The following is a 24,482-nucleotide window of genomic DNA, read 5'->3' on the forward strand; positions in this document are numbered from 1 at the left end:
ACTATAATTGCCCTTTCTATTCTATTATACTGGAATAGAACATAGTAGAATAGAACGACTCTTTCTTACTTTCTTAAAAGAGTTTCTTACAAGAGTGAAACAAAACTAAAGAAAGAGAAAAAAAAAGTTTGCCAAACTTAAAGTTACATTTCTACCTCTAGAGGTATAGTACATGTCTCAGAGTTTCCTTCAAAAAATATTATGTAACTGGGGGAAGTATATAGCTATTTAATTAAGTATCTGTTTGCATATTTACCTCAACAATAATGTATAACACGTCTAAGCCGTATAATTGGGTTGACCTGAAACTCATTTACGCGAACTACTCAAGATTTCGAAGCAAGTGACACGGTCGAAATGAACTAGCTAGATCCCATTGCTGTCACTATTTGCATTCATACTCACCGGACTTGCAAAGCAAACGGATGCCTTATGAGGGTAGATCATTTTTTCTCAACAAAAAAAAAAGTTGGCGCAAGGGCTATCAACTGGCTCGTAACGTAGGCAGGCGATCGGTCAAGTACTGCTTTGCGAGTAACTGGGTCTTAGACTGTCTCCAGCGGGAAACTGTAAAACGTTCTGTACTCTATATATAGAGAAAGATTCCATTCTCTATTGTTCCAGCAGCGTTCTCTAAATGATCCTCTAAAATAGAGAACGTTACAGGTTTTCTCTATGTATAGAGATTCTCTCTCCTCTTCTCTATTTTTCTTTACGTTTCAAACATTGAATTAAATAAAAATAAAATATGTCCATAGCGTTTGAGGTATGATAAATACGTACGTACAAAAAATTGAAACAAAATACGTTTCTAATATAGGGTTTAATGTATAGAGAACGAGATTTAGAGAACGTTGTTGGAGAGAAATGAGATATAGAAGAGAGAATTTTGTAGAGAATTCTGTAAATGAAGGATTTAGAGGATGGGATTTGTAGTATCTCCCAGTTCCAGCACATTCCTTCTGGGCCGCGCTCCAGGCCTGCCCGACAGAAGCCCGGCCCATGCATGCCTGCCCACCGAACAGCCACCCTCGTCTTCTCCGTTCCGTTGCCGCCTACGTACGGCGACCATGCGTGGGTTGGTCTCGCCGTTCCGTTCCGGGGCGGTTTCGTAGCGCCCGCGTCAGTGTCACGCTGTCACCCACTCCCCAGCCCGGGAGGGGAGCCTGGTGTTTCGTAGCGGCCGCGTTACCTCCCTCCGCTCCTCTACAAAAGGGAGACCACGTGTCCGAGCCTGCCCACCACCACCAGTCCGCCGCGCCGCTCCTCTCCACTACCGCCGCCACCACCCCCAAAACCCCCGCCCCGGCCGGAGGGGACGAGAGCGACCGAGAGGGAGGAAGCGGGCGACCGGCCGGCGGAGATGCAGATCTTCGTGAAGACGCTGACGGGGAAGACCGTCACGCTGGAGGTCGAGAGCAGCGACACCGTCGCCAACGTCAAGGCCAAGATCCAGGGCGAGGAAGGTAAAACCCCAAACCCCCGCCCCGCCGCGCGCCGCCCTGCCTGCGTTGCTCCTCCGCCGCCAGTTTCTTCATCTTTTCGTCGCTCCGAAGTCGGTCGAAAGCTTGCCTCTTCCTTTGGTCTCGACGTGTTTGTTGATTACCCATCCCTCGCCCGCATGCCTTGTTGTTACGCGGTCATCGTTGCGGTTGGGTTGATCGCGCCCTCGGTTCCTCCTCTCTGCGGTGTTTCGGGTCACCGCCGCCCGCTCCCTGCTCCACCCTGCGCGTTTAGTTCTTGAAAGCTTGCTCCTTTTGTGGGTTTTGATGTGTTTGCTACCGGCCCTAGCATGCGTCGGGATATTCCGATTTTCTAGTTTTCCCTCTACATATTTGAGTGTGGTGTGTTGGGTGGTTAACTGATCATTAATGTGGTTGATGGCATTTCCGTGTCGCGATGTCCGATTTTGATCATTCAGGGTTAGAACAGGCAGCAGAGCAATTTGATGTTTCGATCCGGATGTATTAACCTGAAAGATCAGAACTTTCTTTTTGATACGGTCAAATAAAGGGCTTGATTGCCTTGCTTTGCTAATTGTGCTTCCGAGATTCTTGACGATTCCTCAGGTCATTCGAACTGATCAGATCTCTGTTTTGGAACTCGGATTTCAATCTCCCAAATGAGTAGTAGTCAACCAAAGCAGCCATGAAGATCGTTGCTTAATCAATTTATTTTGCAGGCATCCCACCGGACCAGCAGCGGCTCATCTTCGTGGGGAAGCAGCTGGAGGACGACCGCACGCTGGCCGACTACAGCATCCAGAAGGAGTCCACGCTGCACCTGGTGCTTCGCCTCCGCGGTGGCGGCAGGGGCGGCTACCCTACCATGACAGTCCCGTGGGACCTCATCAACCTTGCCCGCAAGCACAATGAGAAGAAGATGATCTGCCGCAGGTACGTTGTAGCCCTGCTTGATTCTGCTATCCAATAATCTGTTCTCTAAATATCTGCATGTGGCATATGAGTGATCATAGTTTAGTCTAGTTTGAGGTTGCTCGAGAGATCTGTATGTGTGCCTGTTGTGTGTGTCGTCGATCTAGCTCATTTCAGTCCAATGCCATGTAAATATGTAATGGAGACTGGTGCCATGATACAACTGCTAATTAGCTTGGCTGCGCAATGATCTGAACTGGATTGTGTAGTTACTCCACCTAATCACAAATACATGATCTGAATTGCCACACGATAGTTTATGATTTGCAAGTTAGCAGTCAAACCTTTTCAGGTACGAATCATATACTTAAAAAATGTAGATTGAATATAAAAGTTATGCATGTACATTTGTCTTGATAGGTATTTCAATATCATAATTTTATTGCATTATATACTAAAAGTATAAGTCCTTGTGGTTGTTGGTAATTTTAGTTAAATGTTTTGGTCTACAATGAATCCTGCAAATTTATCTGTTCTTCATTCTTGCATGTTCAGCCTTCAAATTTGTAGTATTAAGGTCGAGGTAACTGAACTCAAAAGGTTGATCCATAATTTCTGTTTCATGTAGGATCTTGTCCTGTTTCACTGCTTGCAAATGATATATACGTAATGAGATTGATCTAATGATTTTCCTAAACTGCTAATTTGCTACCTTTTTCACTGCAATGATATGAAGTGCAAAATGGAGCTTGATGCATGCGCTCTTAGATTTTGGCCTTATTTATATAGTTATCCTTCATCTAAGGATAAATCATAAGATATGCACAGTTGCCGTATGAGCTAGGTAAGCACAGCACATTTATTTGTTCATTGTCTAGTGTTTTCGTGTATGGTACTGTATGTCTTGCTCAAGTCTTTAAGATCGAGGTAACTAAGCCCAACAAATCGATATGTATGTTTGTTTTCATGTATGGTTCGATCCTGTTTCATTGTCAAACGAGTATGAACCATAAGATATGCAAGCTGACTTATGAGCTTGCTATTCCCATTTATATATGTTTGTTCATTTTACTAAGTTTTGTGCTGTTTACCCCCCTTTGCATTATTATGGTTGTGTGTGCATTAGAACTTAAGATTGTGTGCCTCTTCAGCCTTTTTCTTTAGCTTAAGATTGTGTACTTGTAATGTCTTTGCAGTTGCTATGCGCGCCTTCCCTTCAGGTCCACAAACTGCCGCAAGAAGAAGTGTGGCCACACCAACGAGGTAATTAATCCTTATTTTCCCCCTGCCATCGAATCCAAATGTTCTATATGTATGATAACATTAGTAATGTTCTTGGTTTTACTCATCTTAGCATTATACCGTTTATGTTCTTGGTTTTGTTTGTAGCATTGCCCATGCTAATCACCTCAGTCATCATATAATGCTGTTTTAAGAGTTGATATAAAATGGCATCACTTTACTCCAGTTATATAGATAGTGCTGAATCAGTTTAGATGTTATTGGAGTTTACTACCCAAGTTCATTAATTCAAATAATGATTGCACTAGTTTCGTGATTTGTCTATGTCTACTATGCTGAACCATTTCCTGTTTCAGAAAAGTTTGTAATACCAGTATGCACTGTATTTGATTGTTTTCACCCAACGTTCTTTTTCAGCTGAGGTCAAAGAAGAAGTTCATCTCCAAGTTTAATAACTTGTGAACGATTTGGAAATCGAGGGAAGTGACATTCTGGAGTGCCATCTGAAAGCGTCACCCATCAGTTGAACCAACTTATCTTAGCATTTTAGCATTTCTATCAGAGCTGTTAGCTTTGTCCTATTTTAAGTTTCCATCTGCATGCTGAACCTTAATTACTCTCTCAAATACTCGATGTTGTTTCAACGCGTGAAGTGGCATGCCTAAGAAATGCTAGCGAAATCCTTTTGGCTGAATGCTGAAACTTTTGTCACTGTATTCTGAATGCTTGAGTTTTTCAGTTTGGAAGGAAGATGAGAACAACTAGTTGTGCAAAGGCATCTATATTGTTTCTGTTGTCTCTTATGTGAATTGCAGATGCATGATACATAATAGTCGCCTGTTAGTGATTAACTCACTAGCAGTTGTTGCACTTGCTACCTATTGGTGACAAACTCAACAGCAGCAACAGTAACTGGTGACTGGACTGGCTCTGTTTCATCCATAGGTTATGTAGTACACTAGCAAACTGCACTGGTCTTGTTTTTTGAGGGGTGTTCTTTTTTAGGGGTACACTGATTTAACTATTGCGGCCGGCCAAAGTTCTTTTGGCTGGATGCAAAAACTTCTGTCTTTCTGAGTACTGGACTTCAGTTTGGAAGTAGAGGGAGGATGGCAATAATTGGTAGGATAGTGGTTTCTGTTGCATCCTTTGTGGACTCCAGATGCCTTATATGGAGCATTCACTCGTTAGCAATGAGTTCACTAGCTGTAGCTGAAGCATTGCTACCGCCTAGCGATTGGTGACGAGCACAATTAGTATCAGCAACATCGCTCATGGTATTTGAGTCCTCGTTGTTGAGGTGTTGTGTAGGAAGGTATCAAGGTAGCAGGTCGCAGCCAGTGATTCTGGAAAGACTGAGAACCAGCACAACCGTAGACCTTGGTGGCACATGAATGAACCTTTGAAGGAGTTTGGGTATTGTAGGCTGGTTCTCTTAGCCACCTCTGCAAGAATGCATACGAACATGTGACCCTTCAGAGTTCTTTTGTTTTATTTTTTGTTGCACCGAATCCTTGAGCATCAGCAGTCGTAAACTCGTAAGTTAGTAACTTGCTCCCAGTCCCACCCAGATGAGATTGCAAATAGAAATATTTGCATCCCCAGATGAGATTGAGATGCAGTATTTCAACTTTTTTTAGGCGAAATTTATGCTTCACTTCATGCAACTATGCTACCATTGCCATGGCCTTGCGGTGTTCTGGTCAGCAGTCAGGTACCGGCAAGAGCTGGTTGAAGTGGCTCATGTCAATGCGAAGGCCGGCGAGGGCCCTGACCTTCTGAGAAGATGAATCCTTCACTGCATGATCCAATCGTGCACTGTAATTGCAACAGTAAAGACATCTCTCCGCTCCCTAATCCAATGTCGCGCTGTAATTACAACGGTAAACACTCTCTGACCCAATGTAGGAGGAGACTAAAACTGTACTACTCCACTTCCTAATTCGATGCTTGTCCTCCGTAATTACAACAGTAAAAGGGGGGAACAGGTTCTCAGAAGAAAGAGAGGGTCATCAGGACAGGAGACCAAGCTGCAGAGTTACCATGATGACCAGACTAAAGCTTGCAGAGTCAAAAGGGGTAAAGCTAGAAGGGAACAATCAAGCAGGCGACCACTTTGTTTCAGCAAGTCGAAACCAAATTCAAGTGCTAGAAAGCAAGGCAAATCGATCACACTTTATGCTGCAAAATTCAAACAAATCGAAAGAACAAATTGGAATTTTCTCACTGTTTCCTAGTGAGGTGCAGATCGATCAGAAATTCAGAACCCACACAGTTCATGTAACCATTCAGGCAGGATCCCATGAAGTGTTGCTTCAGAATTTCTTGGCTCATCTAATCCTTGCCCCGGAGATCGAACGCTCTTATCTTCTCCTTCCATTCATGAATCCACCATTGATTTCTTCTGCAATGCCATTGAGCGTAATGGCTTGAAGAACTGAGCTGACCATTCCTTGCAACGAAGAGGAAGGAAGCAGGGCGCCGGTCAGTAGCTGGAGTTGGGGCCGTAGCAGGCGCCGCGGACGGGGTTCCAGAGCCACTGCACGAGGAACCGCCGCCCGTTCACGCCGTTCACGTTGTAGGCGCTGCCGTCGGGCGCGCGGGACACGTTCCCGACCAGCCCCCCCGCGCCGCCGCCGTCGCCGTACACGCCAAGGCATAGGTCCGCGATCTCCGTGGGCGCCGTCGGCGTGTCCCCGGCGTACCACGCGTTCACCAGCGGGTTGGTCGACATCTCCGCCAGCTCGTGCCCCAGCACGATCACCATCCCGTCCACGCCCGCGTCGCCGTTCGGCGGCCGCAGCACCGCCTGCCCTCCCCCTCCTCCCCCAGCGCCGGCGCCGGCGCCGTACTCGGCGGCGGCGAACGGGTACGCACACTTGCCGGGGCACTGCGTGCCGCTGTTGCCGACCCACGCGTACGGCACGGTGACCCCGACCACGGACGCGAAGGTGAAGTAGTGGAAGCCGCAGACGGCGCGGCAGAACTCGTCGACCTGCACGTCGGGGGACGTCAGCACCAGGTACGCGCCGCTGTAGGGGTCCAGCGGCAGCGGGTCCGGGTACGCGTACACGGCCGACCGGATCACCGACTGCATGTCGATGCGCCGGAGCGAGGCGCCGTGGGAGTAGCCGGCGTCGGAGTGCTCCCCGGCGACGGTGAACGCGCCCGTCACGTTGGCGCCCGTCTGGTCGGCGTACATCCGCGGCGTGCGGGCCCACCAGTCGGAGACGGCCGGGAACGGGGCCGGGGCCGAGAGCGAGGCGAGGAAGTCCCGGAGCACGGCCTGCGCCGCGGGCTCCCACCGCCCGTACCAGATGAGGTAGAGGTTGGTCGGCGACGAGGACACGACGGGGCCCATGTGGTACTGCATGTCCACCAGCTGGTTCCCGTCCACCAGGTAGTCGGGGCGGTACACCGGCGCGCACCGGACCGCGGCGAGGTTGCTGCTGGAGATACAGATCGCCGCGATGGCGGCGGCGAGGAGGAGGGAGGGGTGGCGGGGGAGCAGCCTCCCCATTTTGGTGGGATGTGTGGAGTGGAGGCTTGGGTGAGTGGGTGAGTGAGCTGGGTTTTGGTGATTTTTGAGTTTGAATCCTCACGCTTTTTGTAAGGAAAAAAGAAGTGGGATGCAGTTGTAAACAGGTAAGACAATGGAACTTTGTACTGATATTTATGAGACTAGTAAATTTCAATAAAAAAGAACTTTTTCGCATTTTACCCTGAACTTGTAGGTTGAATCCACTCTTCTTCAGTGAAGAACAAAGCGGAAAATTAGGCAGTAAGAATTTAGAATCAGGAAAGGAGAGCAGGGGCTTGTTCATTGTAAAATGTATGGCATTTTAGAGATCGTACTGCCTCCAATATAAATCTTTGACAACTACTTTCTGTAGAATGCTAATAGATTAATTAAAACCTGCTATATTGCGCAAAGCATTTTCATGATAGGTTGATAATATTTTTATGGGACAATTTGGAGTAGTTTTATTAATTTAGTGTTTGAGTTTTGAAATGCTTGGCTGCACACTTTCTAGAATGACGTATATGTACAACCAAAATGAGTACAAAATTGGTACGGAATTATAAAGCCCTTATTTTTTGAATGAACGCATAGGTCGAATCCTCTGTTCTAACAAAGAACAAAGTGAAACATAGGGGACTTGCAACTTTAACCACTACTTTTTTATAGTTACATTATAATAGAACGATTAAACACTTTCTAAGACAGCACGCATCTAAAACCGAATGGTAGTACAAAAATTGATCGTTGGAGCAAATAAATCAAATCATCATCCTGTTCTACTGAGATATTGAGAATGCTATAAAATTTGCAGCCTGATTTGTAAGATAGAGATTACACAGCACATACACTCCATGTGGGGTGTGGACCAGATAGGTTATCTAATCTTGTTCTAATCTGTAAGGGGTTAAAGCCAAATGGCATACCAATCTGAAGCGCCTAGTTCAGGTAGGACCTGCTGCTCGATTTCTTTTAGCCGTGGCCGGGACCTGGAGACCGACCTTCTTGATGCTCGCCACGGACTCGATGTCAACGGCTGCACGCAGCTCAAGGCTGCACTTGTATTCGTTCCAGGACCAGTGCGGCTGACGTGTGGACCCGCCTTACCCGCGGCGGCAAGAAGATATTCAAGGCTGTCGTTTCTAGCCAAGCCCACAAAAGCTCTCCAAGGACTCTCTGAAGACTGAAACCCAAGTCATAGCAGGTGATAACTTGACGTGGTTATGAGGGAGCCAGCCAGGAAGGGCGTAAAAATCTTGTTGGAAGCACAAGCGATTTTCTTTGTGGCATCCCAAGGGGAAGCACGTGAGACCTGCAGTAGAAAAACCTTTTGCATCATTCCATACACCTCTACTGCCAGAAGTCATCTTCAGTTTCCCCAGTAGTGTGTACTATTATTCTAGAGCTACCGCCGCTACCCCACTGCATCTGCACCCGTGCACATCACAGCGCATTGCTTCCACAGGTGAAAGAGTGAGGCCAAAGTGATTGCAAGTTTGCATTCTCGAGAAATATTAGAGAGAAAAAAAGGTTGCAGGTTTCTTATTCTTGCAACACGATAGAGCAAGCCATCACGGCTCCTGATGCGAGAAGGATGGTGGTGGCAAATTGACAATGCCGTGGCGTGGCACCATAGGATTCAGCTCTGACCTGCTGCTATAGACGGGATCACCAAGATCATCACGAGCACTAGCATATAGCAGGTGAATGTGGGTGCGAAGAACTAAGATTTTATGAGATGTCATGTGATGGGTATTGCTTTACGCCTGGATCCCGCGGACCGGAGCAGGGTCCGGCGGTCCCAGGCGGATCCGGCGGCGAGGTCAGGAGGATCGACGACGGTGGCACGGGCACCACGGCGACGACCGGAGGTGGGGGAGCACCACGAGCGGCTGAGGTCAACCTTGGGAAGCAGCAGAGCCAGCTGTTATGTTCCTGGACCTGGACAGAAAAAAACGATAGGTTATATCCCGGTCAGTTTCCTAGATATGTTCTTCACCAGGCTCGGATAGAGATTTCCTGGGATCAGTTTGCTAGATCCCAGCTTGCCAGGGTAGAGTATTGAACAATAGAGAAGCCGCAAACATCTGATTGCAAATGGATTCACAGGAGGACACATGATTCACAGGGATACACAGGGAAACATCAGGTCAAATTATCAGATATCGACTCAAGTGCATCTGGCCTAACATAGTCCAGATAAACCTAATGGGAGCTGCAAATGTCCAAGGAAGCAAAAAAGAAAAGGGAAATGGCTATGTACAGCTCGCAATTAGAGCGGAGCACACCCCATATTGGAAGTTCCCCGTTCAGGTGGTCACCCTTCGAGGCACGGAAGAGATCCACAATTGCACTGCTGCTTCCTCTCATTGGAGCTGAGACCTGCTGCTGCTTTCAGGCCAATGGAAGCTTGGAGCATTGTTGTATTGTGACAAATCAAATGAAATGGTCTCCACCTACAAAAATGAGCATTAGTATGCACGAACTCTACCAACCCCTGAAAGAGCAAAGAGAAGACAAAAACAGAAAGCTTATTTCTGAGCTTACTCCATAAGGGAAAGTTTCCGGAGCACCAGCCGACGTTAACGGCCATCCCTCATTTACAGGATTCGCCTGGACCTAATGAAAAAATAAATGAAAACCTCATATTACCAAAAAAGATAACTGCTGGCCAAATGTACATATCTAATAGCGTCACATACATTTGTTGCATCAGTTACGCTGTCAGTTGCAGTGACTGCTCTGTTTACGGTGTTTGCGGTGGCATTTCTCCTCTTGTTATATGCCCTTTTAGTTTTCTTTTTCAAGGTATCAAGAACAGTTGGGGTTGCCAGCTTCTTCTTGCGGGAACGTTTGGACTGGCCTTGGGTAAGATCCCAGCCCTTTGTACTAAGAGAGATGGGTAACGCATCATCAGTAAAATCCTCGTTCACAGGATTGTATGCAAAGTTGGTTGTTGAAACATGACTGTCAATCCTTTGATCTCTTAGTGACTTCTCATATGAGATCACTTTATCCCTGATCTCCCTCATGATTGACAAAGCATATTCTTTTGATTCTGAGTTCATGGAACCAAATTCCACAACTTCTGCGAAGTATTGGTGGCCAAGTTTGTAGAGATCATCATAGCTTCCCAGTTCCTGATTACCCGCTGAGACAGGTTGGGATATGGAAGCACATGTTTGTTTACAATCCTTACACCAGCGATGAATGATGTATTTTGGTGGAATCATCAGCACAAGCTCCTGTCTCAGTACAGTGAGCGAATGCCTGCACAATATTCCTTTGGATTGGAACAACCGGCAGAGGCACCATATGTCATCTTCAACATTATCATAAACAACTTTGTAGTCTACCTTGGTTGTTTGATTGATATGTTCCGAAACTATGTATGTAACCACTGAATCATTCCGGTCAAGTATACTATAATTGCAATGAAACGAATGTCCTATTTCATTCAAGAACTTCTGAAAGATTTCTGCAGTGTACACCTTTGCGGCTTGATCTTCCACAGGTAACCCTGTCATCATTGGTGGCCTCATCTGCGATGATCTTAAATCTTCATAAGATTCCTTTTCTAACTTATCTTTAACAGCTTCCTCATACTGCTCTACAAACATTTTCAAAGAGGTTCCTGACGTCAACCAGCCATCAAAATAGTCAGTAACACTATCACTTCTGTCCGTGACAGACATTCCTGCCCAAAACGAATCCTTCACGTAAACAGGAGCCCATTGCATCCTGACCTCATATAGTTTAGACAACCATTCATTTCCCTCTAAGCGAAAATGTTGGATGGTATCTTGCCACTCTTTGTCAAAGTCAGGCATAGTAACATAATCATAGGCCAGTGTGGTGAATGCGGAAATAACTTCATTCTTACTTTCCATTTCTTCCAACTTTTCAGGAAGCTCATTTAAGATGTGAGAAAGGCAAAAACGATGCCTTGCGTTAGGAAAAACCTTTTTAATAGCTATCGCTACATCATGACAGTAGTTGGTAATTATTGAATGTGGTGGCTTGGCATTCATACATCTTAACCACGTACCGAAAAGCCACACATATGCTCCAAGAGATCTACCCGCAAGCAGACCACATCCTAGTAACAATGGCTGTGCATGGTGGTTAGTCCCCACAAAAGACACAAACTGCATATCATACTGATCACTGAAGTTTGTGACATTAATAGCAACAACATCACCAAAGTAATTGTATGAACTGCGCGATTTGGCATCAGCCCAAAAGACATTTCTTAGCTGCCCTTGCTCATTCATATCCAAACTGTAAAAGAAACAAGGATTTTGGTCTTGCATTTTGTCGAGAAAACCCAACAGAGCCTCTAAGTCTCCTTCTGGAAGCTTCAATTTCCTATTTCTGTCTATCTTGGTTTTGAATTCAATCAGTGCAGATGAAGTTACACCAGTATCACCACCTCTGCTTGAAAGTGCAACAGCTGAGCTGCTCTGTGGTCCCTCAGACTCAGACATACGGGGTGGATTTAGAGAGAAAGGAGAGTTCTTCAAATGCCTCTTGAATTTAAGCAAGCTCGGATCCAGCGGGTGGTTGTGCTCCAACTCAAGAACAATTACTTCCCAGCGGTTCTGAAAATGTGCATCCTTCACTATCATCTTAGCCTTGCAGCCAGTCTTCATGCCCCGCTTTCTTGCAGGTCTTGTCACACCAGATCTCAGTCTAGACTGCCCTCCTTTAGAACATATGAATGTAGAGCGATAGCGGAAACCATCAAATGTATTGTTAGATCTTCTTGTAATACCAAAACCTGCATGACAGCCATATGTCACATAGAACTGAAAGGCGTCTTCCTCCGAGTCAAATATCATCCCTACTTTTGGCAAACATGCCGGATCTATATCAACTGGTTTGAAGACTTCACTCTCAGCAGCATTTCCTTCTTTCTCACCATCTTCTTGCACATCTTCTTCATTAGATGATTCAGTGCTATACTCTTCCTCTTCCATTGGTCCAAAAATTTCAAATTAGCCTGAAAATAGAGCAACTACGTCATGAACTTTGTATAAATATTCTTAGCAGAAGCATGATGAGCACACCTACAACTAAGGCACTGTGTGCATTGTCACATATACTGGTGAATAAATTGGAGAAGACAGTGTCACTGAAATTCACACACACTCGAGGTGAAACATATGTTGTTTTTAGACTTGTAGAAAATATGCAGGTATATGGAATGACCTCATTTCCCTTAATTATTCCCACATTGGAAAAGGTGTCTCCTTTGTTTCATAAGTTTTACCAAGGGCATAAACAGAAAAGAAAAGGAGAAAGGTGCCAGCAAGTTTTCCAGAAGACTAGACTAGAATTATGAAAACAACCAGAGTAGTGGATACTTGATACAATAGAACTTCCTTTTGCCATAAAACATTTATAGGGGCAAAACACCATCATATTTGTAGGGGCAAAACTGTCCAGATTGCAGCGTGTCAAATGAGAGTGTTAGACTGCAACAAAGAAACATCGAACCAAAGTGTAGCAGCGTAAGTGCTACTGTTTTCTTCCATTGACATTGCACCTTTATCCCAATTCATATATGAACAGGGCAGCAAATCACTTAGAGAGACGACATCAAGTTCCAAAATCATAAGTGACCTAATCACTTGCATCAATGAAGCCTTCAAGTAAGTTCCTTCCATCAGACAGTGAAGCCATGTAGCACCACGACAAGGTGCATCTCCTGCAACACGTGCTAGCGGCCTAGCGCCAGCCACCAGAGAAGGAGGTGAATCTGCTAGGGGCTAATCCAAGAGCCAGGGAAATAGAGATGGTGCTGTCATGCACAAACGCCATTTTTGGGGAAGGGAATCAGTGAGTTGGTGTGGCACGGAATGGAGATTGCCATATGGCAGATAACCACCTTAACTTGCAGCCATCAAATCTGATTGAACAAATATTCTTTTCTTGTCCTAGACATGGGATTGAGTGGTATAACACTAATATCGATCTAAACAATACTACCAGCTGGTCCAGCTGGTCCTGAACACAGATGATGCCATGGAGTGATACTACTGAATTCGATCCATGGCGCGATCTGGGGCCATCACTCAGTGTTACAATACCAGAAAGCTGCATCCTAAAGTACACGAAAACTTGAAGCATTCTATTGACGTATTCACCTGAATCGTCTTAAAAGTAGGTAAAGGCCTAGGTAATATACTTGCAATAGCCGCTGGCCAAGCCGATGGGAGCTCCGGCTCCCCACCTCCACCAGCCCGCCTCTCACGTGCTGTCCATCCTCCACCCACGTCTCTTGCGCACCAATGGGCACCCGCCATTTCAACACGAAAAAAAAAATTGCCTTCTCAGCATAGAAATCGAACTGCTGCCAAACACGGGATTTCACTCTTTGGACACCAAGAAATTTAAACCTTTTAGCTTAAAAGTCCAAACTTTCTGCTCGAATTCTCAACTAAAAATGGAATGGAGTATGGAATGGAGTCGAAGCAACTCGGACCTAAATTGGCACTCAAGTAAGTTTTGAATGAATGAAATGGCAATTTTACTTGGAGAAGAGGGGTGAAGGGGGTTGGGGTTTTACCTTCCAACTCGGGCGAGGGAGGCGCGCGTACGTGGAGGCCACGATGTCGCCGGGCGTTGCTAGGTGAGCGCAGCGGCGGCGCCCCGGCGAGGCGAAGCACGGAAGCAGATGCGGCTCGAGAGCAAATGGGGAGAGACTGCGAGAGGGAGAGAGCGGAGGAGAGAGAAGGGGTGGACCTGGACATTGGGGCCCACCCAGTCAGCGGCATGCCTCTGGCGGCACACACTTGATCGCACGGCTGCGGGTCGCTGAGGCGAGATCGGACGGTTGCATATTTCCCCGTTCGTCTCGGCTCACACCGAAGAAAACCTCTCGGCCTCTACTTCGCCGCGCCGCCGCCCTCCGGGACAGGCGTCCGCCCCTTCGCCCACCGGAGTACGCCGCCTCGAGCCCTTCACTCGCAACCCCGAGCTAGTTCCCCTTTCCTTTCCTTGACCGGCTCCATCCGGACTCGCCGCATTTATCCTTTTTTCTTCTTTTTCCTGGTAATATGGAGTGCTGTAACCCGCAAGAAAATACGGAGTGATGTGGGAGTGAGCTCTCCAGTCGTAATCTTTCTTCCTCTGCATTAGTATATTATTACTTGCCGAATTTATCGCTGCGTGGTGCCCTGCTGGCCTGACCCCATCCATCCCCATTGTTATTCTTCTTTGTCCCAAGAATTGGGCGTGTTTTCAGGCTTTCAGCTGAACCCTCATGTCCGGCATTAACACTTAGCTACAGTACTACACTCTTGGCATTGGCAATGAGGAGCTTGTTTCAGGCGTGCTACCACTACCGACGCCTCGCGTCCTTCCCTCGCGCTGCCGAAGCTGCCTCACCTGTAAGAGCATACTGCTTGGAAACAATTTGATGTATACTTGTGCTGTTGTTCATATTTCGCTTGCTGTTGTGACTAATATGATGCATGCATGTGTTGTTCAGGCCAATGGCTATGAGCCATGGAGGAGGTATATTTCCACAAGCACCAGTAAGGTTCTACCATGGGAGGCGTCATCCCGTGAAACGCTGTTGAGGAAGATTGACAGTGCTATGAAGGATGGCAATGTTGAAGAGGCGCTGCAATCATTTGGAAATTACAAGAAGCTGCACGGTCTTCCTGAACCACAGGTGCTGAATAGCGTGATCGTGTCGCTGTCCTACATGTCTAGTCGGAGGTGGCTTCAGAGGGCATTTGACATGGTTCTCTCAGTTCATCAAATTAACAGCAACCTTCTCAACTGTGACTCCCTGATGAAGCTAGCATTGGCGCTTGCAAGAGATCAGATGCCTGTTCCAGCCTGCACAGTCCTGAGGATCATACTTGAGAGTGGAAAGCTTCCTGATGTTGATATGCTGATCTTGGTGTTTCTGCATATGTTGAAGTCTCAGGTTGGATCCTATCTTGTCACTGATGTTCTGATTGATACTTGTGAGAGTTTCTTGGACCAAGTTGCAGACAGACGGGAAATGAAAAAACTGGATCCAATAAAAAACAGTGCCACCTTGTTCAATATGGTTTTGGAGTCATGTATGAATTTTAAATGCATTATCAAAGCTCAGAAAATAATGGAACTGATGTCATTGGTCGGAGTTGTGGCCGATGTAAATACAGTGGTGATCGCTAGCCGTGTCTTTGAGATGGTTGGGCAACGAGATGAGTTGATACAAATGAAAAGAAGCATCGACTCTTTGAGATCTTTGCCATTTCTTCAGTACTATCAGCATTTTTATGATAGCCTATTGAGCCTGCATTTCAAATATAATGACATGGATGCTGCTGCAAAATTTTTAATCAATCTGCATCAGCAACGAAAACCTAGTGTTTTCTTTTGCAATGGTTTACAGAAACAAGGTGTCATACAAATTGGTTCTGGAAATCTGAAAACCGGATATAGAATAATGTTTGATCCCGGAAAAGTTGACAGAGGTTTCATTTTAGGTACAGAAAGCCAATTTGGGCTTGTTGTCCTTACTGATGGAAATCTTCTTCATACTGAAAAGGCTCTTGCTAAACTTATTGTAGGCTGTGTGAATTCAAGGAATATGCATACACTATCTAACATTTTTATTATATTACATAAAGAAGATATAGATGTAATTTCTCTTCCAGATGTGGTTAATGCATGCATTCAAATGGGATGGTTGCATGCTGCTCATGATATCCTAGATGGTTTAGAGTCAGCTGGAATCCAAGTCGGTATTGCTAGTTACATTTCTCTTTTGAGAGCATATGAGAAGGAGAATAAGTCAGAAGAATTCAATGGGCTTCTCCAGCAGATACAAAAGATTGCATCTACCGTGGATGATATTCGTACTAATTCACCATTTACCATCAAGAATATTGCCAAAATAGTGAAGGATGAAATACCTCTCACTCATTCATCTCTGTTTGCTGCTTTGGCTGAAGAAATGAAACATTACAACCCTGGAGAACACTTGACATTAGAGTTCAATAATTCGATTCTTTTCTTCTGCAAGGCAAAGATGATGGAAGATGCGCTCTGCACATATAAGCGTATGAGAGAGCAAAATATCAGGCCCACTTCTTATACTTTTTGCCACATATTGTGCGGTTATTCTTCAATGGACATGCATAGGGAGATTACCATGCTCTGGGGAGAAATAAAGCGCAGACTTGAATATGGAGAGCTAGATGTGGATAGGGACTTGCTTGATTGCTTGATTCTGAATTTCCTCAAAGGTGGGTATTTTTCTAGGGTGATGGAGGTCATTGATTACATGTCAAAACATAATGTTTTCTGTGACAAGTGGAAATACAGGCATGTCTTCCTGAAGCTACACAGGAACCTGTATAGAAATTTGAACTCATTGCATGACAAAACTGAAGCTCAGAACAAAAGGATTGAAGATGTCCGAGCTTTCAGGTCATGGGCAGGTATTAGATAAATAGGGCTACTGACCATTTTGGTCCCTCAAGTTTAGCAAAGGTTCGCTTTGGGCCCATAATATTTATTTTGATCCTTTGCATTTGCAAGTTGGGCAAAGACATCCATTTGATGACTTGTGGCGCCAGGTAAACATGCCCTGTCACTACTTGTTCATCACCTCTCTTTGCTGACTATGCTCTGACAAAAAGTTCAAATTACCCCTGCATCCCAGTTGGTTCTGTCGGACCATTCAAATCTGCTGCAGTTGCCAAATAGACCGAAGCATGGAGGGGCAGTATTTCTGGCTAGGCTGGCTTGAGGTGAGAAGCAGGGGCACTGAGCTGTGATCTCTTATGCCCAGAGGAGCTCCGATGTCGTGGCAGATTTTCCCATGGATTCCCACGAGCAGTTGTGCCAAGACCAAATTTATTTACACGCATGGTGGCTTTACACTGGATTTGTCAATTTTTGTTGTATCCCTGGGATTGTCATATTGTGCTGAGTTTTTGTATGATTCGACCTCATGCAATTTCTGGACAGAATTTGAATTCATTGGCTGGTCATCGAATGAGGAAATCACAATTGGGGCTTTAAGTAGCTTAGTAGAGGAAATCATCCAAAGTTTGAGGATAGTTTATCGAGAACTTGTACAGTGATTCTCTGTATCTTAACTCTTAAGCGATGTTTGCGAACCTTGCAAATTAAATTATGCAATTTGGGGAAATACAACCATCTGTGTCTTTTAGGGTTAACGACGTTTATTGTCAGGATGGAAGAATGTTGGAATTTTATATTTCAGTTTGCATAGAAATGGAACGTCAGTATATCAGAACCTTGATAATAGTTCTTTTATTTTTTTAGTACTATATTTCTTTGATCTTTAACATGTTGGAGATTTTTTTTCAACTTTAACATCATCTCAAAAAAATGGCTCGGAGCGTTCTCTTTGCTCCGTAATAAAATCACCGTAACAAGGTTAGCATACACACGACACGAAGAACAAAATGGAAATGCATCGAAGGGAGTCAGCCATGACCCTCGCAACCGACGCAGCACAGCACAGCACAAGCGCACAGCACACATCGACCCACAGCCGCCGCCTTCGCAGGCGATCCTTCCGACCTTCTCCCACCTCGTGCCCCCTCCTTCCTCCAAACCCTGGCGCAAACCCTAATGTCCGCCGCCGGGGAGCCCTCCCGCCTCTCCGGCGAGTCCTCGCCGTCGTCCCCCACATCCTCCGGCTCCTCCTCGCCCTCCTCTGGTGCCGCCGACGGCTCCGCCACCAACCTCACCCTGACTGCATCGACCTCCGCCGGCGGCAATGACGCCGACGCCGACGTCCCCACCTCCCCGCATTTGGGAATGTACTTCGAGACGGAGGACGACGCCTACGAGTTCTACAAGGCCTATGCCGCCCGCCTCGGCTTCGTCGTCCGCAAGTCCAACAAGTCCAAGAATTCGCGGCACACCGTCACCCGCCGCCTCTTCGTCTGTTCCAAGCAGGGGTTCCGCCAGGAGCCCAAGAAGCCCCAGGACGAGACGGCCGGCGCCGGAGCCGCGTCCTCGTCCTCAACGGCCCCGGCGCCTCGGTGCCCTGACTCGCGCACAGGCTGCCTGGCGTCGCTCACGATCAAGCTCATCCCTTCTGCCAACGCCTTCCGTGTCACTGACTTCGTCGCCGAGCACAACCACCAGCTCGCGTCCGCGGCGCCTGCGGTTTCTCTGGCTTTACTGCCACCAAGCTCATCGCACCACAGCATAGCCACTGCGGCAAGCTTGCCAGACCCAAGGGATGGGCCACACGTGGACATGCACTTCGAGACCGAGGAGGACGCGTATGTCTTCTACAACAGGTATGCTGAGCACATAGGCTTCAGTGTCCGCCGCTCCTACAAGAAGCGCAAGCGCGGGATGATAGTGTCACGGATCTTTGTTTGTTCCCGCGAGGGTGTCAGCGACCGTGCCAAACAAGAGGGTGGAGCCATAGTCACTGCAAATGGTGTTGCAGGATCATCAGTCACACCTAGGCCTGGCCCGGCACCAACACGGACAGGATGCCAAGCGAGAATGGTGATCAAGATCACCCCCTGCCGGACATACCGTGTGGCGAAGTTCTTCCCAGACCATAACCATCCGCTCGCCAATCCGGAGAGCGTGCATAAGCTGCGGTCACATAAGATGAGGGCTCGGGCACATGAGCTTGGGGCAGGGGACCTGCATCGAAGGAAGCAAGGGAAGGGTGTGCAGCTCGGTGATGCTGGCGCAGCATTGCAGTACTTGGAGGAGTTGCAGATAGTGAACCCTTCGGTGTATTATGCGGTAGGGATTGGGCCTGATGGGAAATCTGCTGTAAATTTCTTCTGGGCTGATGCGAAATCAATAATTGATTTCAGGAGTTTTGGGGATGTTGTTTGCTTTGATACAACATATGGATTGAATATCTATGGACGGCCATTTGCATTGTTTGTTGGTGTAGACAACCACAAGCAGTTACTTGTGTTTGGTGCAGCACTCCTCTATGATGAAAGCATTCAGTCATTCAAATGGGTATTTGAGGTGTTTGCTGATGCTATGCGTGCTAGGCAGCCACAAACTATTTTGATTGATGAGCGTCCTGAGTGTGCTGCTGCAGCAGCAGAGGTCTGGCCTGGAAGCAACCATTGCACAAGCGTGTGGCATATATACCACAATTCAAAGAGGCACTTGAAGCAGGTGTTTGAAAGCTCAAAGAGTTTCAGCAATGCTTTGAGCCATTTTCTCTTTGACTATGAGGATGAGATGGAGTTCTTGGCAGCATGGGAAAGGCTAATTGAGAAACATGACATCAGCGAGAGTGAGTGGCTCAGTGGTCTTTTCATGGAGAAAGAAAAATGGGCTTTACCTTATCAGAGAACCATCTTTGCTGCTGATATACTCGCTACTCTTCAGAAGGATAACATGATTAATGCACTGAGACGGGAGCTCAGTGAGCAAGAAGATATTCTGCAGTTCTTCAGGCGTTATGAGGCTATTCTGGAAGAGCATCGATCAAAGAAATTGCACGCTGATGTTGATGGTAGCCAGGTTACTTTGCCTATCCCGTCATTGCGAATGCTAAAACAATCGTCAAATGCTTATACACCTGAGGCTTTCAAGATGTTCCAGGGTGAGTTTGAGGCTTATATGAATTGCATGTCCTTCCCCTGTGGTGTGGTCGGCACAATCTCGGAGTACAAAATTGTGCTTGATGAGAAGCCATCAGAGAACATTGTCAAATTTGATGCACTAGATGGCTCAGCCAGTTGCAGCTGCAAGAAGTTTGAGGCTGTTGGAATTCAATGCTGTCATGTACTGAAAGTACTTGATCTCAAGAATATCAAAGAGCTCCCAGAACAATATATTTTGAAAAGATGGAGAAAAGATGCCCGTTCTGTTCAAATTGGGGAGGAACCGACCTATGGATCTGGCAGTGTCATGCAATCAGCCTCAGAAGCCCGGTTCAATAATATGTGCCGGTTGGCTAGCTTGATTGCTTCAAGGGCTTCCAAATCTGAGGAGGCAATGTCGTATATTGAAAGCCAATCAAGTGTTCTTCTGAAGCATCTCGATGATATTCTACAGACAGGCTATCCTGATATGGGAAATCATGCTGTTGCTTCAAGTAGTCAAGCGATTTCCTTTGTAGGCAGCCAACATCCTGACCATACAACACAAGCAGGAGTGGTTGCACAGACAACAAATGGTATAATCTCTAATGTTCACTTCCAACATATCATCATTCTGTACTGTGTTTAATGAATGGAAATCGCGTGGGTGATGGCAGGTCTAATGGAGCTTTGATGGAACATTTGCAATCTATAGTCCAGCTCATGCTAGCAATATTGGTAAGTAGTTGGTGTTAATTTACTCAAAAGAGGTGATTTTATTTCCCATCACAAAACATCAAAGAATTCACTGTGTTGCAGTGACTTGAACTGTGAAGAATTCACTGTGTTAGTCGAACCTCAAAGTTGAGGGTATGGCAGTAGGAAAATTTATTTGTATATAGTTTTGTGGGTTTGGAAATTTCTGGATTTTCTAAGGATTCATATAGAATAGACCAAAAGTGGTGTTAGAATAGTACAAAATATTATGGGGTGTGAGCTTAATATATGTACCCAGTTCACTACTGTCAGCTGTTTGGCATTAGAGGAACATCCATTTTTACCGCATCAAGGTCTGACCCAAATTGAGCGAAAGGTGGAGGAACATCTTTTAAAATTTTACCCTGGCTAGTTGCCAATACTTGGCCAACTAAATGGTCTTTCATTGATATGACATGATATGTATGGGGAACATGCTGAATTTGTCTCTTGTTTTACTTCACATCTAACCAGATTTCCTAAACACATGGCGGTTCCCTTCTTAGTATTTGCTTGTCCCTTTATTTTTCTGTTATAACTAGTTTAGACTCAGGTTGTGTTTGTCCACAAGATTGAAACGTTAGGATGTTTAGGCGTTTCCTCTAATAAATGTTTAATTTTTCAAATATAAATGTAATAGGAAATCTTGCTGCTAAGCTTATTAATTTTGACTATAATTATCTGAAATTTTACTGACAATTGGTTTGTTTCTTTGATAGTTCAGGGCTGACATGATTGCCGGGAATCCTCCTTACCAAGAACTTGTATACTCCTATGAATTGAGTGGGTCAGCCAGCCTTTGTAAATTGAATTGAACATAAGCATGATGGTGTACAGTGTTTATCTGTGGTCAAGTTGATGTAATTGTGGTGCTAATTATCTCCAATTTTGATGAACCTGTGCCTTCTCTGCATAAAGTAGCATAACCCATCCCCCCAATGCATTTCAGTGATGATTCTTGGTCTGCCGCGGGCAAACAAAAGATGGCTCCAGATCTATTTGAAGTGCTAACAGAGCTTTGTCAATTGTTCGGAAAACTTTGTACATTGCATATTCTTCCATGAAAAATTATTGATATATAGGCATCAAAATCTTCAGAAATTACAATAAATATGCTGCAAGAGTATACATGATTAGAAGGCAAGGGAACAATCAATCATCATACTAGCTATATAATCCCGTTGCATATTCGATCATAGCTACTGCAGCTGCACCTGGACCCCAGAATCATACGTGGCCCCTGCTGTCCAGTTCTGTGGTATTATGCTTGTGGGAACTAGCCATTTCTGGCTGCCACCATGTGGAGCTCCGCTGCTAAATAGCATCCTTATGGACAGAGGGCCACTTGGTGGGGAGACAGCAGCCCATACTGCACCATGAGTTCGGCTCAGAAGCTGGCATGTCAGGTTTACAATCTGCATTCAGCCATGAACAGGTATTTAGGACTAGGAATTTCAATTTACATTCCTGTATATTTAAAGTCTTTCTGAATATTCATAAAATTTACTGTCTTTTTTCTACATGATGTGCTTTAGTGTTTACCTCGCATAGCTGGACTGCAATGATATCCTGGTTGCCTTGTTGATACCAGATTTCAAATTCAAAATAGTAGGGGAAATGGCTGCTCTCAGTAATCTTGAATATAATATTCTTGCCTGGGTAGATACAAGGAACCCTGAAGTTGAGAGAAACCATACAAATTTCAACCTTTCATGTCATTAACTCATTATGCAAGATCAGTTGTGTTGTAGTTTTCAGCTTCTTTGCCGTGCAAAGAAAGCAATTAGGTATATTGTTCAAGTATAGAGCTTTAGCCATGTTTACTATGCATGCACCTCCTGTACTCAATTCCAACATAACCAAGGTTCAGCAGTGTTGCACCAGCGTCCTTGTTCTGCCCCATACCAGCCAATGCGTGCTGGCTCAGGATGAAGTCGGTCCCGTCACTTGCCCCAGAGTCTGTGATCACAATTGTCACACCACTTGGGGAGCAGTAGTAAGGATTTGTGCACCTAACCTGTTGGCAGTCGCAAACAATTTTAGTGCGAGCAGTTATGTTTCATTGTTTACACAACTACTACCAGCAGAGATGAATTTACCTGGTAGCATGCACCACAGCCTACCCCATTCCTGTAGAGACTTGCTGATGCTGAAACATCGCCATTATTGAGTGTTGCCCCAAATGCGCCATATTCACATGCTCCAGCTAAAAAAGTCTTTGTTAGAAACACAATTGTCCTCTGATAATGTATGGTTTACTTAGATATTTACGCACAAGCCTAGTAACATAGCAAACTTTTATCATTAGTATACTTCTTTCTTTGTTAGCACATGTTACTTACTTTCGGTCCCTTTTGCATCAGAGTTGGGGTAGTATACTGCTTTCGACACCGTGAAGTTTGCATCTGCAGTAGCCTTGGAGATGAGCACAGATAGATAAAGCAAAGCTGGGAGGCAACGGAGGGGAAAAGCCATCGATGGTACAGCAACGAACAACAAGGCTTACGAAGATTATATTGTACATATGCAAGATGAGAGACGGAGCCATATATTTATAGTGTTCAACTTGAGGTGCCCCCCTTTGCTCACGAGTTACGAGCTGGTTTGGTTTTGAATGGATGGGGACGGCAATGCCGTTGTTGAATATGCTTCTGGGTGTACACATGCCTGAGTTCTTGTAAATCCTTTCTTCATTTCTTCCTGTAAGAGTAGGAGCTTTTTGGAGGCTGTTTTAGAAAATTTCTTGCCGTGTTTGGAGAGTTTGGTTTTGGAATTTGACTTCTACAACTGGTAAAGAAAACTTTTACATACAGCAGGATATTTCCTACGGCCCATTTTTAGGATACCACAGGGGTCCAGAATAAAAAAATCAAGTATTTTTTTCGAATTGTCATCAGAAAAAGATTGTTGTTGGTGTTATAAACTAAATTAAGAGCATATCACCATTGTCGTGGCGATTCTGAGCATCACATCAAGTAAAAATCTCTTAGCAGCATAAATAAGCAAATGAAATGAACTAGTAACCAAACTAACGAGCATTACCCAACCACGTAAGAAGTTGACTGCCACAAAAATTGCAGTCAGAGTCAGGCATGCTGCAGCTCAACATTGGCATCTGCATCTGCGGGGAAAAAAACAAGGGACGGAGGACGAGACGTGGATAAAGAGACGTGAGATGCTTTACACAGAATATTTCAATAAGAAAATGCTTTACACAGAGCAAGAACGTTGACCCAGTTCAGAGAACTGAAGGAACTAGACAGCAAATCTTCCAGGATATCCATCCCTTTCGGGAAGGCTAAGTGCTTTCCTGCCAACAAGATGTTGAAAGGAATAGGCGCAGACCGTCCCTGCAGAGTCAATTGGCAAGTAATATCATGCAACTTTAAATGATATTGCCCTCTCCCCAAAGAAAACAAAGCGGAATGAGGAAAACAATTAAGATCAAAGCTTAAACCAACTGACTTGAAAATCTTAGCACTTCAACAGCATAAGCCCCAACCCTACGAATCTACAGGATAACCCATGTTCGGGTGAAAACCATGGATGGACCAGATCCCAATTTTGACATGTGCACGTCAATGGTCTGATGAATTGATGATATGATCACCTAAGGTAGGCGAGATGAAACCAGGCTGACTGCTACGATAGACCACGCAACCAAAAAGAATTCTCCATTGAACCACAAGCTATCTTCACCAACATCGCATCATAGCTGACATGGATAGCACTAACTAGAACTCAGCCACACCGGAGCCAAATGGCAATGTGTGCAGAGTGACAGAGACAAGAAACAGTAACAGCACGGTTTGCCTTACCCTTTATAGTGCAGACCTGGTACGGTTCCTATCTTGAGAGGGAAAGTAGCGTGTTCCAAGGAATTACCTGTTCCATGAACTGGACGGCTACAGGCCTGCACTGGCAGGATGTATCAATTCACCATCAGGTTCACACAGATCGCCACTGTGGACAGCAGACAAGTCATAGCAGCAAATTGCAAGTACTGATGAGACAAGAATAACC

At 45.5% G+C, this 24,482-nt stretch overlaps 6 protein-coding genes and 1 long non-coding RNA gene across 14 annotated transcripts; 4 read left to right on the forward strand and 3 right to left on the reverse strand.

The window, feature by feature from the left end:
- The first annotated feature begins 1,262 nt into the window (after nucleotides 1–1,262).
- Nucleotides 1,263–4,395, forward strand: LOC112881685 (ubiquitin-like). Its single transcript, XM_025946496.1, has 4 exons — nucleotides 1,263–1,466; nucleotides 2,183–2,396; nucleotides 3,572–3,638; nucleotides 4,035–4,395. Exons 1-4 carry the CDS (start codon nucleotides 1,364–1,366, stop codon nucleotides 4,077–4,079), a joined length of 429 nt encoding a protein of 142 aa, XP_025802281.1. The 5' UTR covers nucleotides 1,263–1,363; the 3' UTR covers nucleotides 4,080–4,395.
- A 1,362-nt stretch (nucleotides 4,396–5,757) lies between these two features.
- Nucleotides 5,758–7,151, reverse strand: LOC112881684 (protein EXORDIUM-like 7). The gene has a single exon (XM_025946495.1). The coding sequence runs from the start codon at nucleotides 7,135–7,137 to the stop codon at nucleotides 6,103–6,105; it is 1,035 nt and encodes a 344-aa protein (XP_025802280.1). The 5' UTR covers nucleotides 7,138–7,151; the 3' UTR covers nucleotides 5,758–6,102.
- Nucleotides 7,152–9,212: 2,061 nt separating this feature from the next.
- Nucleotides 9,213–13,848, reverse strand: LOC112881681 (protein FAR1-RELATED SEQUENCE 6-like). Of its 3 annotated transcripts, none has more exons than XM_025946492.1 (4): nucleotides 13,709–13,848; nucleotides 9,840–12,139; nucleotides 9,685–9,750; nucleotides 9,213–9,593 (listed from the first exon to the last, which is right to left on the reverse strand). In XM_025946492.1, the coding sequence occupies exons 2-4, from the start codon at nucleotides 12,114–12,116 to the stop codon at nucleotides 9,504–9,506; spliced, it is 2,433 nt and encodes an 810-aa protein (XP_025802277.1). In that variant the 5' UTR covers nucleotides 12,117–12,139; nucleotides 13,709–13,848; the 3' UTR covers nucleotides 9,213–9,503. The 3 variants fall into 3 exon arrangements, with proteins under 3 accessions (XP_025802277.1, XP_025802275.1, XP_025802276.1); XM_025946490.1 differs by having other exon boundaries at nucleotides 9,685–9,756; nucleotides 13,709–13,844; XM_025946491.1 differs by lacking the exon at nucleotides 13,709–13,848 and adding an exon at nucleotides 13,328–13,624 and having other exon boundaries at nucleotides 9,685–9,756.
- A 131-nt stretch (nucleotides 13,849–13,979) lies between these two features.
- On the forward strand, nucleotides 13,980–17,307 carry LOC112881682 (pentatricopeptide repeat-containing protein At4g17616). 2 transcript variants are annotated; one of them, XM_025946494.1, is made up of 4 exons: nucleotides 13,980–14,531; nucleotides 14,633–14,818; nucleotides 14,948–16,724; nucleotides 16,811–17,307. In XM_025946494.1, the coding sequence occupies exons 1-3, from the start codon at nucleotides 14,454–14,456 to the stop codon at nucleotides 16,595–16,597; spliced, it is 1,914 nt and encodes a 637-aa protein (XP_025802279.1). In that variant the 5' UTR covers nucleotides 13,980–14,453; the 3' UTR covers nucleotides 16,598–16,724; nucleotides 16,811–17,307. The 2 variants fall into 2 exon arrangements, with proteins under 2 accessions (XP_025802279.1, XP_025802278.1); XM_025946493.1 differs by having other exon boundaries at nucleotides 13,980–14,256; nucleotides 14,369–14,531; nucleotides 14,633–16,724.
- A 352-nt stretch (nucleotides 17,308–17,659) lies between these two features.
- Nucleotides 17,660–21,484, forward strand: LOC112883547 (protein FAR1-RELATED SEQUENCE 5-like). Of its 2 annotated transcripts, none has more exons than XM_025948855.1 (3): nucleotides 17,660–20,299; nucleotides 20,381–20,441; nucleotides 21,179–21,484. In XM_025948855.1, the coding sequence occupies exons 1-2, from the start codon at nucleotides 17,752–17,754 to the stop codon at nucleotides 20,395–20,397; spliced, it is 2,565 nt and encodes an 854-aa protein (XP_025804640.1). In that variant the 5' UTR covers nucleotides 17,660–17,751; the 3' UTR covers nucleotides 20,398–20,441; nucleotides 21,179–21,484. The 2 variants fall into 2 exon arrangements, with proteins under 2 accessions (XP_025804640.1, XP_025804639.1); XM_025948854.1 differs by having other exon boundaries at nucleotides 21,184–21,484.
- A 28-nt stretch (nucleotides 21,485–21,512) lies between these two features.
- LOC112883549 (expansin-like B1) lies at nucleotides 21,513–24,482 on the reverse strand. Of its 4 annotated transcripts, none has more exons than XM_025948858.1 (8): nucleotides 24,345–24,482; nucleotides 23,693–23,809; nucleotides 23,502–23,580; nucleotides 22,802–22,864; nucleotides 22,559–22,665; nucleotides 22,295–22,476; nucleotides 22,002–22,134; nucleotides 21,513–21,874 (listed from the first exon to the last, which is right to left on the reverse strand). In XM_025948858.1, exons 1-8 carry the CDS (start codon nucleotides 24,351–24,353, stop codon nucleotides 21,659–21,661), a joined length of 906 nt encoding a protein of 301 aa, XP_025804643.1. In that variant the 5' UTR covers nucleotides 24,354–24,482; the 3' UTR covers nucleotides 21,513–21,658. The 4 variants fall into 4 exon arrangements, with proteins under 4 accessions (XP_025804643.1, XP_025804644.1, XP_025804645.1 ...); XM_025948859.1 differs by having other exon boundaries at nucleotides 24,278–24,392; XM_025948860.1 differs by having other exon boundaries at nucleotides 23,674–24,366.
- Nucleotides 21,758–23,279, forward strand: LOC112883551. The gene is made up of 2 exons (XR_003226864.1): nucleotides 21,758–21,894; nucleotides 22,823–23,279. It is a non-coding gene; the product is annotated as an uncharacterized LOC112883551 (long non-coding RNA).

This window comes from Panicum hallii, chromosome 2 (assembly GCF_002211085.1).
Source record: "Panicum hallii strain FIL2 chromosome 2, PHallii_v3.1, whole genome shotgun sequence".
NCBI lineage: Eukaryota > Viridiplantae > Streptophyta > Magnoliopsida > Poales > Poaceae > Panicum > Panicum hallii.